The 11,921-nt window shown below is 54.2% G+C and overlaps 1 protein-coding gene across 3 annotated transcripts in view; it reads right to left on the bottom strand.

The window, feature by feature from the left end:
- Positions 1 to 4,288: 4,288 nt before the first annotated feature.
- Pak4 (p21 (RAC1) activated kinase 4) overlaps positions 4,289 to 11,921 on the bottom strand; it is a 38,572-nt gene continuing 30,939 nt past the window's right edge. For all 3 annotated transcript variants that reach the window (XM_005371276.2, XM_026778074.1, XM_026778073.1), the window contains 7 exons: positions 10,738 to 11,190; positions 10,153 to 10,593; positions 8,432 to 8,565; positions 8,052 to 8,178; positions 6,153 to 6,278; positions 5,528 to 5,662; positions 4,289 to 5,171 (listed from right to left, as the gene is read on the bottom strand). In XM_005371276.2, the coding sequence (XP_005371333.1) occupies positions 5,016 to 5,171; positions 5,528 to 5,662; positions 6,153 to 6,278; positions 8,052 to 8,178; positions 8,432 to 8,565; positions 10,153 to 10,593; positions 10,738 to 11,190 (1,572 nt within the window). In that variant the 3' untranslated portion in view covers positions 4,289 to 5,015. The remainder of the gene's footprint in view (positions 5,172 to 5,527; positions 5,663 to 6,152; positions 6,279 to 8,051; positions 8,179 to 8,431; positions 8,566 to 10,152; positions 10,594 to 10,737; positions 11,191 to 11,921) is intronic.

Below are 11,921 nucleotides of genomic sequence, written 5' to 3'. Positions count from 1 at the left end.
ACCTTGTTTGAGATGCTGCAGACCCTAGGCTGGATGGTTCACAAGCTTTCAGGGATTCACCTGTCTCCACCTCCCATCTTACTCTAGGAACATTGGATTTACAGACATAATCTACAATACCTTAGCTTTCCCTGGGTTCTGGGGATTTGAACTCAGATCTTCATGTTTGCATGGAGAACACATTTGCCCATTGAGCAATCTCCTGAGCCTCATGCATTTATCTATCTGTCTGTCTGTCTATCTGTCTATCCATCTATCTATGGTTTCTCAAGACAGTGTTTCTCTGTGTAGCCCTGACTGTCCTGGAACTCACTCCATAGACCAAGCTAGTCTCAAAATCACAGAGGTCCTCCTGCCTCTGCCTCCCAAGTGCTGGGATTAAAGGCAGTGTATCACCACACCTGGGATTTTTGTCTTTTAGTATATATGCTGCCGAAGCAAGCACGGGATTTTGTCTTTTAAAAGGAAGACTTGGCTCGCAGTTTTAGAGCTTTCAGCCCATGGTCCCTACTGTCATCGATCCTGGGTCCATCTTGAGGTAGCAGCCAGTTAGATGGGTAGTGTACAATGGCACCCCTTTTGGAATGTGCATTTCTTGGATAATCAATCAGGTGGCCTCACGTCCTTTGGGCTCTTCCTTTCCACCTAGTCTGGCTAAGCTATCACCACATCCCTGCTGTGCTTGTGTTCTTATGCTTGCTAGATTCTGTCTCAAGTCTCAGCAGGGCAGGCATGTGAGAAGTATTGCCCTCCTGAGGGGTCAGTGTAGCTCCAGGAGGCTCAAGGGGAGAACTGCTTCATTCAGTCTGAGCAGCATCAGTGTTCGCGAATATTTTGCCCATTCAGAAACCCACCTATTACATTCTGAAGCCTGCTTGTTGCACATGAAAATTATTTGATTACTTAGTTCATTTTGAGTCAGGTACTCACTATGTAACCCAGGTGGCCTGGGACTCTCTCTCTTCCTGCCTCAGCCTTTTGTGTGCTGGGAAGACAATTGTACCGCCATGTCTGGTCTAAGTGAAGCATCTTGGTTTTTATACTATCAACTATTTTTCTTTTTCTTTTTCTTTTTTTTTTTTTTTTTTGATTTTTCGAGATAGGGTTTCTCCATAGCTTTTTGTTCCTGTCCTGGAACTAGCTCTTGTAGACCAGGCTGGCCTCGAACTCACAGAGATCCGCCTGCCTCTGCCTCCCTCCCGAGTGCTGGGATTAAAGGCGTGCACCACCACCGCCCGGTTTAAAGTTCTTTTTTCATATTTATTTATTTATTATGTATACAATATTCTGTCTGTGTATATGCCTGTAGGCCAGAAGAGGGCACCAGACCCTATTACAGATGGTTGTGAGCCACCATGTGGTTGCTGGGAATTGAACTCAGGACCTTTGGAAGAGCAGGCAATGCTCTGAACTTTTGAGCCATCTCTCCAGCCCTTTATTTTTCATTTATATTCTGTGTATAGTTTTCTTTCCGGTGTTCTTTTTGACTCTGCGGTCGTGGACAACTTCTTCTGTCTGCTCTTGGTCACAGCCTTTCACTTCCATGACCAAACACTCGAGGAAAAGCCACATGGAATATAATGGTTAATACTGATGGCCAGCCTGACGGTTTAGAGACACCGAGGAGAGGCCTCTGTCCCTCAGAGACATCTAAATTAGCAGAGGTGGGACAACACCCTGAGCACGAGCGGAGTCATCCCATGGGCTGGATCCCAGGCTGAATAAAAAGGAAAAAGCTGCTGGGGCTGGAGTTGAGTTCAGCAGTTAAGAGCATTGGTGTGGGACATGCCAGTCAATTTCCTAGACACTCAAGGGACCACCCGTGAGCTGCCACGTTGGTGCTGAAGTCAAACCCGGGTCCTCTGCAAGATGAGCCGTGCTCTTGGCCCCTGAGCCAGCTCTCCAGTGAAAGCTCTCCAGCGCCAGCTCTCCAGCCCCAGACTGCATTTCATTTCATTTTATGTAAATTTTTGTTTAATCTTGTGGTGCTGAGAATTAAATCCAGGGTCTCATGGATGTAGGCAAATACTCCACTGGGTCATACATAAGCTTAAAATTAAATAGGCACCCACTTTTGCATGGTGGTCCTGTTTTGGACAGAACAAATCTAAGCTGCCTTTAAAATTTTTTAATATCTTATTTGTTTTTGTCTGTGTCGGGGAACAACTCAAAGAAACTGGATCTCTCCGCCACCACGTGGGCTCTCTTTCCACCCAGTAGGTCCTGGGGTCCTATACTCTGTACTCAGGTCACTGGGCGTGGCGACAGGCACCTTTACCAGCCAAGCATCTCACAGGCTTGTAGGCTGCCCTCTTGTTCAATCGGTAAGGCCATTTTTCTTCCTCAGGGTGAAAAGAACCAGCTTCCTGAGCACTGCCTGGTGGAGAGCACCATTCTTGTCTGGAGCTTCCGGCACACACTGTGTCCTGTCTGGGAGCTTCCGGCACACACTATATTCTGCCTCTGAGCTCTCTGAAGTGTCATTAAGCCAGTTCCTATGGGGAAACCCAGCAAATCCAGTGAGCCACTGGGGTGGGTCCGTGGCATAGCAAGGACTACATTTTCCAGCCTGCCATGCCCCTGGGCGTGGCCAAACACTGGCCAATGAAGACATGGTGCAACCCTTGGGTCAAATCCTTATAAAGGAACTATCCTGATGCAAGAGGTTACAGTCCCAGGATGGAGGGCCCAAGAGGGCCCAAATTCCAGCTTCGTGTTTAGCACAGAAAGGTTGCCTTTTTTTCCTGTTGTTTCCGTATGGAGCAGATGTCAGAGTCCCTTGTTGACATACAGGTTGATGGGCCCACCCAGGTCCTGATTCAGCTTGGGCGGAACCCAGGAAATCAAATTTGCAAATTCTCAGGGTGGACCAAGGTTGAATACTTTAGAGACCCGCAGGTCTGACCAGTTTCCACCATTTGTTTGGGTTCTCCGTTCACACCCCTCTGACTTGAAGAATAAACACCTCGAACTTGCCTGCCTGCTCTTGGGCCCCACTTGTCACCCGCCTTCCCACCCAGCTGAGTTGATTCATTGCTTGGAGAGTGTGGCATCTGGGCAACGCAAGATGATAATTTCATTCTTTGGTCTGTGCTGCCTCCGCAGGTGGCACGCGTGGGGTCCTGCTCTGCAGTCTAAAAGTGCAGTGTAGAAACAGTCTTGCCAAGGCACTAAGAAGGCTCTGCCCAGGAAGATACCCTTCAAGTTCAGGGTGGGCAACTCGGGGGAGTCATCCCGCTCCAGCCACAGCAGAGGTGACCTTCTTTCCAGGGTTGGGGTACCACCACTGAGTGGCCCCGTGAGTCTGGGTAATACCTCCAGTCTTCCCAACAGTGTGACTGCCACCTACTGTCTGTAACATCCCAGTCGGGATGCCAGTTCAAATTTGGAGTAGAGCATACGGCAGGGGTCTTGGGTCATTTCTTCACCTGCACTGTGGAACCTCCCAGAGGCGTTCAGTCGCCAAGGGGATTGCAGGGAGCTCAGGTACCCAGCTGCAGGGCTCTGGAATCTCTACATCTGGAAGGTCACCAGGCACTGGCATGGCTCCACCACATACGGTCCCGACCCTGCCAGAGCTGTATGGCAGTGGACATGGGGCGGACTGCACAGCCCGGAGTCCAAATCCCGGTGGCTGGGAGCCAGCTGGCCCTCATTCCCCCTCTAGCTTCCTCTTGGGGGGATCTCGGACAACAAAGGCAGGGTGCTTGCTGCTACTGCCCTTCTCCCCCATCGTTGGGCTTGGAGGCCTCTCCTTAGACCAGTGTCCCTGGCTGCTAGCTCCAGGAACTGAGCCTCAGTTAACCCCAAAGAGCTCATCTGCTGGTTCCTACACTAGAGGACCAACACCTACCACTTCCAGGTCAAGGCCATGTGTGGAGACTGGCGATATTCTCCTGTAATCACAGAAGCAATCAGGAGACAGAGGCAGGGGAGTGCTGAGAGTCTGCCACTAACCCAGGCTTCATGGCAAGCTGAGGTCAGCCTAAAAGACTCTGTCTCAAAACGACAAGTACTTTTTTTTAAAGGAGGAAACAAGGGGGCTGGAGAGATGGTTCAGTGGTTAAGAGCACTGACTGCTCTTCCAGAGGACCCGGGTTCAATTCCCAGCACCCACATGGCAGCTCACAACTGTCTGAAGATCCAGTTGCAGGGGATCTGACACCTTCACACCAATGCACATAAAATAAAGTTAAATAAACCATAAAAAAAAAAAGGAGGAAACAATAATTCCAGGTCGCCAGGATACGGGGATCATGGGACAGGAGCCTTCACACAACACACAACATAAAACAAGAAAATGTTTTAATTGTAAAACTAACTTGAGGGAGCAGTGGGGGGATGGGGGACCGGAACCTGGGCCACCCCATCCATCAGGGACCCGGGTAGTGTTATAAAATGACAATATAAATAGATCCTAGAAAACAGGCTGGCCAGGCGCAGTAGTCATTTGCTGCAGAGGTGGGGAGGGGAAGCCCAACCCGTCTCTCCTGGGAAAGAGCGTGCGGGGCTCCTGGAAAAGGCCACTCTTCAAACATTCATGATTGACCCTTCAATGGCTCAGGGTCAGGGGCTGGGCACCAGGCAAGGCCCGAGTTCCCTACTGGCAGACTGAGGACAGAGGAGGTGGACTTTCTGAACACACACACACACACACGCACGCACGCACACGCACGCACGTGCACCACTCTCTCTCCCCTACATATACCTTTCTCATAGTGTCATCTGTGCCCCCAGTGGCCCCTGATGCAGACTTCCAGTGATGGGGCAGCTACCTTCTCTCCTCTGCCCTGGAGGGTGAGGGACCCATGGAGCTCGCTTGCTCCCATGTCCTGGTGCTGCTTTACAAGTCACAGAACCAAAACCGGAGTTCAGTAGTTGGGTCCCACGAAACCCCCAGCACAGTGATGGTGGCTCCCCACAGTGTCTCATGGGCTGCGGGAGCAGGTCGGCCCCTACTGGCCTCTGCTGGGCAGGGGGGCCTAGGGCTCTTTGGTTCAGGACCTGGCTCTGGCTCATCTAGTTCGGTGCTGGCGCATCAGGGGCACGATGCTGGCCGGTGGTCCCGCCTTGGTGAGGAATGGGTGCTTCAGTAGCTCAGCAGCAGTGGCCCGCTGGGCTGGGTCCCGTACCAGCAGGCGGTCCAGGAAGCCTTTCAGAGATGGCGAGGCCTGTGGAGGAGCAGCGGTCAGCAGGACAAGGTTACTTGCTACAGGGCCACTTTCCTGTAAGGTCCTGTGGGCTGATGGCATCTTAGGGCGTGTCAGAGCTACCACTGGGCCACAAGGGGCACGACACCCAAAGACCCCTAAGGCTCATTTCCTTCCCATTTCTGTGGTTTAGCAGGGAGCACAGGGGGGGGGGGCAGCCCCTTCCCACATGCAAATCCTCCAACAGGACAGACATACAATCAGACAACCTGGGCCTAAGCTCTGGGGTAGCCTAGGGCTGAAGGGCCCCTGAGACTCTGTCTCTGGCCTGGGGGTGCCGCCGGGAGTCAGCAATGGCACAGCCTAGTTCTGTTCACCTTGTGCAGGTTCTTCAGTCGGGGTGGCAGGTTGTCCCGAATCATCTTCATGGCTTTAAGGGGTGGCTCGTTGAAATAGGGGGGTTCCCCATCCACCATCTCGATCACCATCACTCCCAGTGACCAGATGTCCACCTAGGGTGGGAGAGGGACAGAGGGCCGAGTGCTGAGGGCAGTCAATCCTCTGTAAGCCCAGGAAGCATGGCCCCAGTTGGTCCCCACCTCTTTAGTCCTGGGCCTATAACCCAAGGACAGCGGAAGCCGGCCTACCCTGAATTCTCAGGTCTAGGGAACAACAGCCACCATGGATTGATGTGTCTGAGCTCCATTCCTGTCACTTACGAGCCACCGTGACTGAGAGTCCCAATGATTCTCACGCTGGCCTGGCTCCCTGTGGGACCTTGTTCCAGCCTGTCCACCCCCATGTCTGGTGGGAATCAAGTTTGCTGACCGACAGGGAGGAAACCTCAGGGCTAGACAGGGCACAGCATCTAGTGGCAGGCCCAGGTGTCTCCTACAGCCGGAATCAAAGTGGCAACTTTCCCTAGCAACGGGCCTTCCTCATCATCAGCCATCCTCACACACACACTTCTCAGGACTGGGAGGGGGCCACCGCTAGGCTTACCTCTGGCCCATAGGGAAGGCGGGAGATTAGCTCTGGGGCCATCCAGTAGGGTGTGCCCACCAGTGACTTCCTCCTCGGCACCTCCTTGCTCACCTGGGCGCAGAACCCAAAGTCGGACAGTTTTACCTGGGCAGACAGGGGCTGCAGGTCAGAGGTGCCCCCTACCTGGCTGCCTTCAGACACAGAGGCTCCACTGAGCAGCAGGGGGAGGGCTCTGCTCCCTCCTGGAAGGGCTCTCGGGTATCCTGAGGGTCTTAATGGATGTGGCTCAAGGCCTGCACAGTGAAGGCTCAGCAGGGACCAAGACAGGCTTGGCTCTGAAAGCCCAGGGATCTTGGCCCTTGGACCTAGTGGGAGAAAGTGCTATTTACTGGTTCAAGAGGAACACAGTCCAGCCTGTGTCTGTATGTGAGAGAGAGAAAGCAAGATAGAGACAGAGCACAAGAGAGAGAGGGGCTAGACACCTCTGTCATAACTAGTACCTAGGAATCACACCCTCTTGGGGCTGTGGGCCTTTCTGGACTCTTGATGATGTGTATGGCTTTTCTGGTCCCCAGGCCTACAGGTACTACCTGACTCAACCATGGCCCCAGATTCAGAGTCAAGACCTCAGTTTAAAGAGGGGAAGCCAGCAAAGTCAGCTTCACACCACAGGTCCAGACTGTTATCTGGCTTGCTAAAGTGAGGGAGGCAGTCAGGATGACACAAGGACCAGGAGGGGTCGGCATTCGGTGCACAGCAAATCTGGCATAGGTGTCCAGCGTCTGAGTGTTAGGTGTCAGGGCAACAAGGCCCTGGGGGTCCTATCTGGAGGAAGAGACAGTGGAGCAAGCCCTTAATCTCTTGGAGTCTAAAGCAGGAGAAGCCAGCCTGGGGCAGTGTAGCAGGTACCAGGCTTTGGGGAGACACAGAAGACACTTTCTCAAAAAACAAACAAAAGCCAGGATCTCGTGAACTCAAGGCCGGCCAGGTTAGCACAGCAAGTTGCAGCCAGCTGCTCAGCTAGGGAGCCCATAGCCTGGAGCTGTGCCTGTGGCCTCAGCCCTTCTTCTCTGGGCCGGCAGGTCTCTAACTTGCAGTTCTGTGAGGGCAGTGCTCTCCACCAATCTGGACCCTTCTCTGGGCTGTTGTGAGGTACAGATCAGTCAGCTGTTCTCCCAGTCACCAAACAAAGGCTCAGCTGCCACCCTAGCAGCAGCAGAAGCGGGGACAGGGCAGGGCAGGGACCCCAGCGCTGGCTGTGATGGTGACAGCTGGAGAAGGCTGAGAGGTGTCTCACTTTGGGGCGCCTGAGGATTAACTGGGGCAAGGGCCACCCTGCGCTTGGTGGCCCTACTCTATAGGCTGAACGAAAGGAAGGAGGTCTCAGCACGAGTTTTCTTTTCTTTTCTTTTCTTTTTTTTTTTTTTTTTCGAGACAGTTTCTCTGTGGCTTTGGAGCCTGTCCTGGAACTAGCTCTGTAGACCAGGCTGGTCTTGAACTCACAGAGATCCACCTGCCTCTGCCTCCCGAGTGCTGGGATTAAAGGTGTGTGCCACCATTGCCCGGCTCAGCACAAGTTTTCTTTTGCTTCCTGGCCACCAAGACTGGAGCTGCTTGGCTCCTGTCTACTTTACCACGATGGACTGAAACCTCTGAAATGCTCAGAAACAAAACACAACACAACACTTTTCTCCTTCAAGCTGTTCTGTCAAAAAAGATGAAAAGCTGTTGGGCCTTGGTGATGCACGCCTTTAATCCCAGCACTTGGGAGGCAGAGACAGGCGGTCTCTTGAGTTCAAAGCCAACATTGTCTACAGAACAAGTTCCAGGATAGCCAGGGCTACACAGAGAAACTGTCTTGAAAGGCAAAAGAAATGACAAAAGCCGCTTCCCACATCTAGCCACTCTCCCACTTACCCGGCCATCGTGGGTCAGCAAGATGGAGTCACTCTTGATGTCCCGGTGGATGACGCCCTGGGCATGGAGCACAGACAGCGCCTGTAGCACAGCCAGGCACACCGCAGCAATCTGTTCCTCGTTCATCCTGCGTGGGAAGAAGGAGCAACTGGGCAGACAGGGCCCTGCTGGGAATGTCTGGCCCTGGGGTGAGGGTGGGGAGCTGAGAGGTCCCTACTCTGCTTCAGGACATGAAGAGGTCACAAGGACCTACCTCAACAGGAGCTGGGGAGCTAAGATGACCCCATCCTGTGAGTCTGGCTTCACTGCCCCACCCACACTCTGGAAGGTCCCAGCTCCACCCCTGGGAGCACAGGAGCCAGCAGGTTGCCTAGTAGTACCTGGTGTGGGTGACAATATCAGTGAGGGCGCCTCCTTCCAGGAACTCCATGACCACCCAGAGCTCGTCGCCCACCAGGTAGCTGTTGTACATCTCCACCACGTTCTCATGCCGGTAGTCCCGCATGATCACCACCTGCGTGGGGCAGCCATTATGGGACCCCGGGCATCGGCTCTTCCTCTAGAGCTAGCGCCAGCCAGCCTCACTGCCTTCAAGCAGGCTGCACTGGGGCAAACTGGATCACTCCAGCTGTCTCCTTCTCCAAAGCCAAGAATACTTTGAAGGCAGCCTGAGGCATACCCCTCCATTCTAGGGGTACACCCTGGATCCCTATGCTACCATGCAGGTTCGCTAATCCTGACGGGTCCTGGCTGGTCTTTGAGTGTTCTGACCACCACGGGGACACAGGGGAGAAGGGGACAAGCAGGTAGGAAGAAAAGCTAAATTAAAAGTGTGCAGGGGAAGGCGAGGGGAGAGCTAGACGAAGGACCGACTGGCGAGGGAAAGGTCTAGGAGCTGAGGGTGTGGGAGGGAACACTATGCTTACAGGGATCAGTTTAGCATAACGAGGAATTCCTGGTGTGGATGGAGCACTGGGATGTGGTGTGAGGAACAGGTGAAGGTTGTGGAGGAAGAGCTAGGAGATAGACAAGCAGCTGGACAGCCTCTGAGCTGGACCTCGGGCCTCCTATGGCAGAGGCAGGAGGGACCTGTCATTCCTACACACACCTCTCTCTGCCTTTATGATGGATGCCAAGATGCTGACACTCAGAGCCAGAAATGGGGTTAAACCAAGTGCTTAGCTGTGGGCTAGAGAGGAACAGGCTATAACAGGGCAAGAGGCTGTGCTGTGGAATGTTAGCTTAAAATGTGTCACATTTGTTAATGCTCTGGAACATCTGTTTAATGATGCAAAGATGGGTTGCATTCTTTTATGTTGCATTTGTTTAACTCTGTGAAGCTTGTTACTTTGCCTGTCTAAAACACCTGACTGGTCTAATAAAGAGCTGAACAGCCAATAGCAAGGCAGGAGAAAGGATAGCTGGAGCTGGCAGGCAGAGAGGATACATGTGAGGAGGAATCTGAGAGGAGGAGCAAGAGAGAACAGGGAGAGGATGCTAGGGACCTGCCACCCAGCCAGTCACGGAGTAAGAGTGAACGTAAGACATACAGAAGTAAGGAAAGAGCCCAGAGGTAAAAGGTCGGCAGGATAATTTACGTTAATAAAAGCTGGCTAGAAACAAGCCAAGCTAAGGCCAGCACTCATAAGAAAGGATAAGCCTCCATGTGTTTTATCTGGGGGCTGAGTGGCAGGCCCCCCCAAACAAGAAGGAGTAAAAGAGCCGAAGAGTAAGGCAGCAACCACAGGGCTGGACTACAGGAAGGCTTCAGTGTCAGAGTGCTCCCTTGGATGTCACATACAGAATGTCCAGGGTAGACCCGAGAGAAAAGCTAGAGTAGAGCCCAAGGGGAGAGAGACTGCACACAAGTGGGGGACTGGAGGGAAGGGGTACTGGTTGTGGTCCAGAGTCAGGTATGATGGGTTTCCCAGAGACAGGGGCCTTGAGAGAAGCGGTCTGGAAGGGAGAACACAGGGACTAGTTGGAACACATCTGCCTGGACCATGGGCACTTGGTGGGACAGAGGCACAGGCAGGAGCCTTGGGCTGGGTAGGGACAGCTGTGAGGGAAGGACAGTGCTGGGCTCCTGGACTGCGCCTACCTCATTGAAGAGCAGTTCACGTCTTTGCTGCTTGCGCAGGTCCATCTTCTTGACAGCCACCAGTTTGCCTGAGCTGCGCACGGTGGCTATGCACACGATACCTGTGGAGCCCTCACCAATCTTGATGAAGTTATCTAGATAGGAACGTGGGTCCCCTGGGTCCACTACCAACTGCAGAGCAGCCCGGAACTGCTCATGGGACACTCGCTGGGGCTCCCGCTGTGGTGAGCGGGGCCCAGGGGGCCCATGGGTGGGGGGTGCAGCAGGGGCAGCAAGAGCACGTGTTGGGGGAGCCAGCTGGGGCTCAGAGGCATGGGGACCCAGCACGCCTGGGCTGGGAGCACCACGGGCTCGGGTGGGAGGCCGGGAGGATGATGAAGCCTGAGGGGCAGCCAGGCCCGTGGTTGATGGCCCATTAGGGGCCACATTGTGTGGCTCCCCCTGCAAAGGAAGAAAGGAGGGGCTGTGAGTGGAGGCTGCATTACCTCTCTCCAGCTGGATGACACACACGCGCGGTCAGGATGGGATGTGGCTGGGGAAAGGGAAGCAAGGGAAGAGGACACCGAGGTGCTAAAGTGGGGTTACCTGGGCACCCCGGGGTGGGTGGTCCGTGTCAGCCCGTGGGTATGTGTTAAAAGGTCTGCCAGCTGCTAGTTTCGCTCCGCTGGCCAGACTGGCAGGCTGGGGGGTGCTAACATCAGGTCCGGAGAGGGGGCGCTTATCTCGGGAGGCCTCCTGGGGCCCTCCTAGGCCCTCCCTCGAAGACTTGGGCCTTTTCTCCGGCCCCACCCGCCGCCTGTCACCACTGCCTGCCTCGCTGTGGCCTGTGGCCCGGGTTCTTCCTCCAGCCTTGTCTGCGGCCACTCTGGCTGGGGCTGCCCGCTCCTCCAGCACTCCATTCTCCTGGTGGGCACGCGCAGGTGGTGGTGGGCTGTCTCTGCGCAGGGAGTTGGAGCGCGTCACCGACATGTTCTCAAACTCGTCGAGCAGCAGCGTGAGGGCCCCATCCTTGGCACCTTTGCTGCCCCGCACGATGGTCTGGGGTCCAGGCAATGGCAGGGTAAGGCCAGGAAGGAGGGGACACAGATGGCATCCGACACAGAAACAAACAAGACAGAGACGAGTGATGTGATGATGGGGTGACGGGGACCCTACAGTGCCCCAAAAACTGCTTTCATGCCCATCACCCACTCTAGGGTCTCCCCCAAGTGCCTCTTGACTTTCCTTGGCTCCCAGCCTGATGGCAGGTTCTGCCCTGTGGACTGGGGCAAGGGAGGTAAACACAGCCTGTAATCAACCCATGAAAGCTGCAAATTACAGGCCACTTGGCTCAGCACTTCCTCTCTTGCAGGCTGCCAGCATCATTAACCCCCAAACCATGCACTCTGATCCCCTAGGGCAAAGGATGGGGTATAGAATAGAAAGCCCACAGTCAAGGCCAGGAGGCCTGGGAGCTGTGTGGCAAATATCAACTGAGAACCACCAGCCCTCACACGTCCCTGCCCCCACTGAGTTGTGGCCACCATGTTTCCTCTATACCCTCAGCCCCAGGCACACAGCTTCTTCAGTTTTCCCAGCACACCAGACATGCACCCAGCAGCTCTTTGTCCTGCCCACAACCTACATCTTCCAAACTTCTCCACCGAGGCCTCACTCCCTCCCCCAGGTCTCTGAGGACTCTCTAACTCCTAGCTTAAATGCTAGCCCTGCAGGTCTCTGGCTCTTTCCTTCTTCCCTGTGGGCCCTTGGTGCCAGCTGACATGGCTGTG

This window comes from Microtus ochrogaster, unplaced genomic scaffold (genome assembly GCF_000317375.1).
Source record: "Microtus ochrogaster isolate Prairie Vole_2 unplaced genomic scaffold, MicOch1.0 UNK103, whole genome shotgun sequence".
Lineage (NCBI taxonomy): Eukaryota > Metazoa > Chordata > Mammalia > Rodentia > Cricetidae > Microtus > Microtus ochrogaster.
Note: the sequence above shows the minus strand (reverse complement) of the source record. Positions and strands in the feature narration are given on the sequence as shown.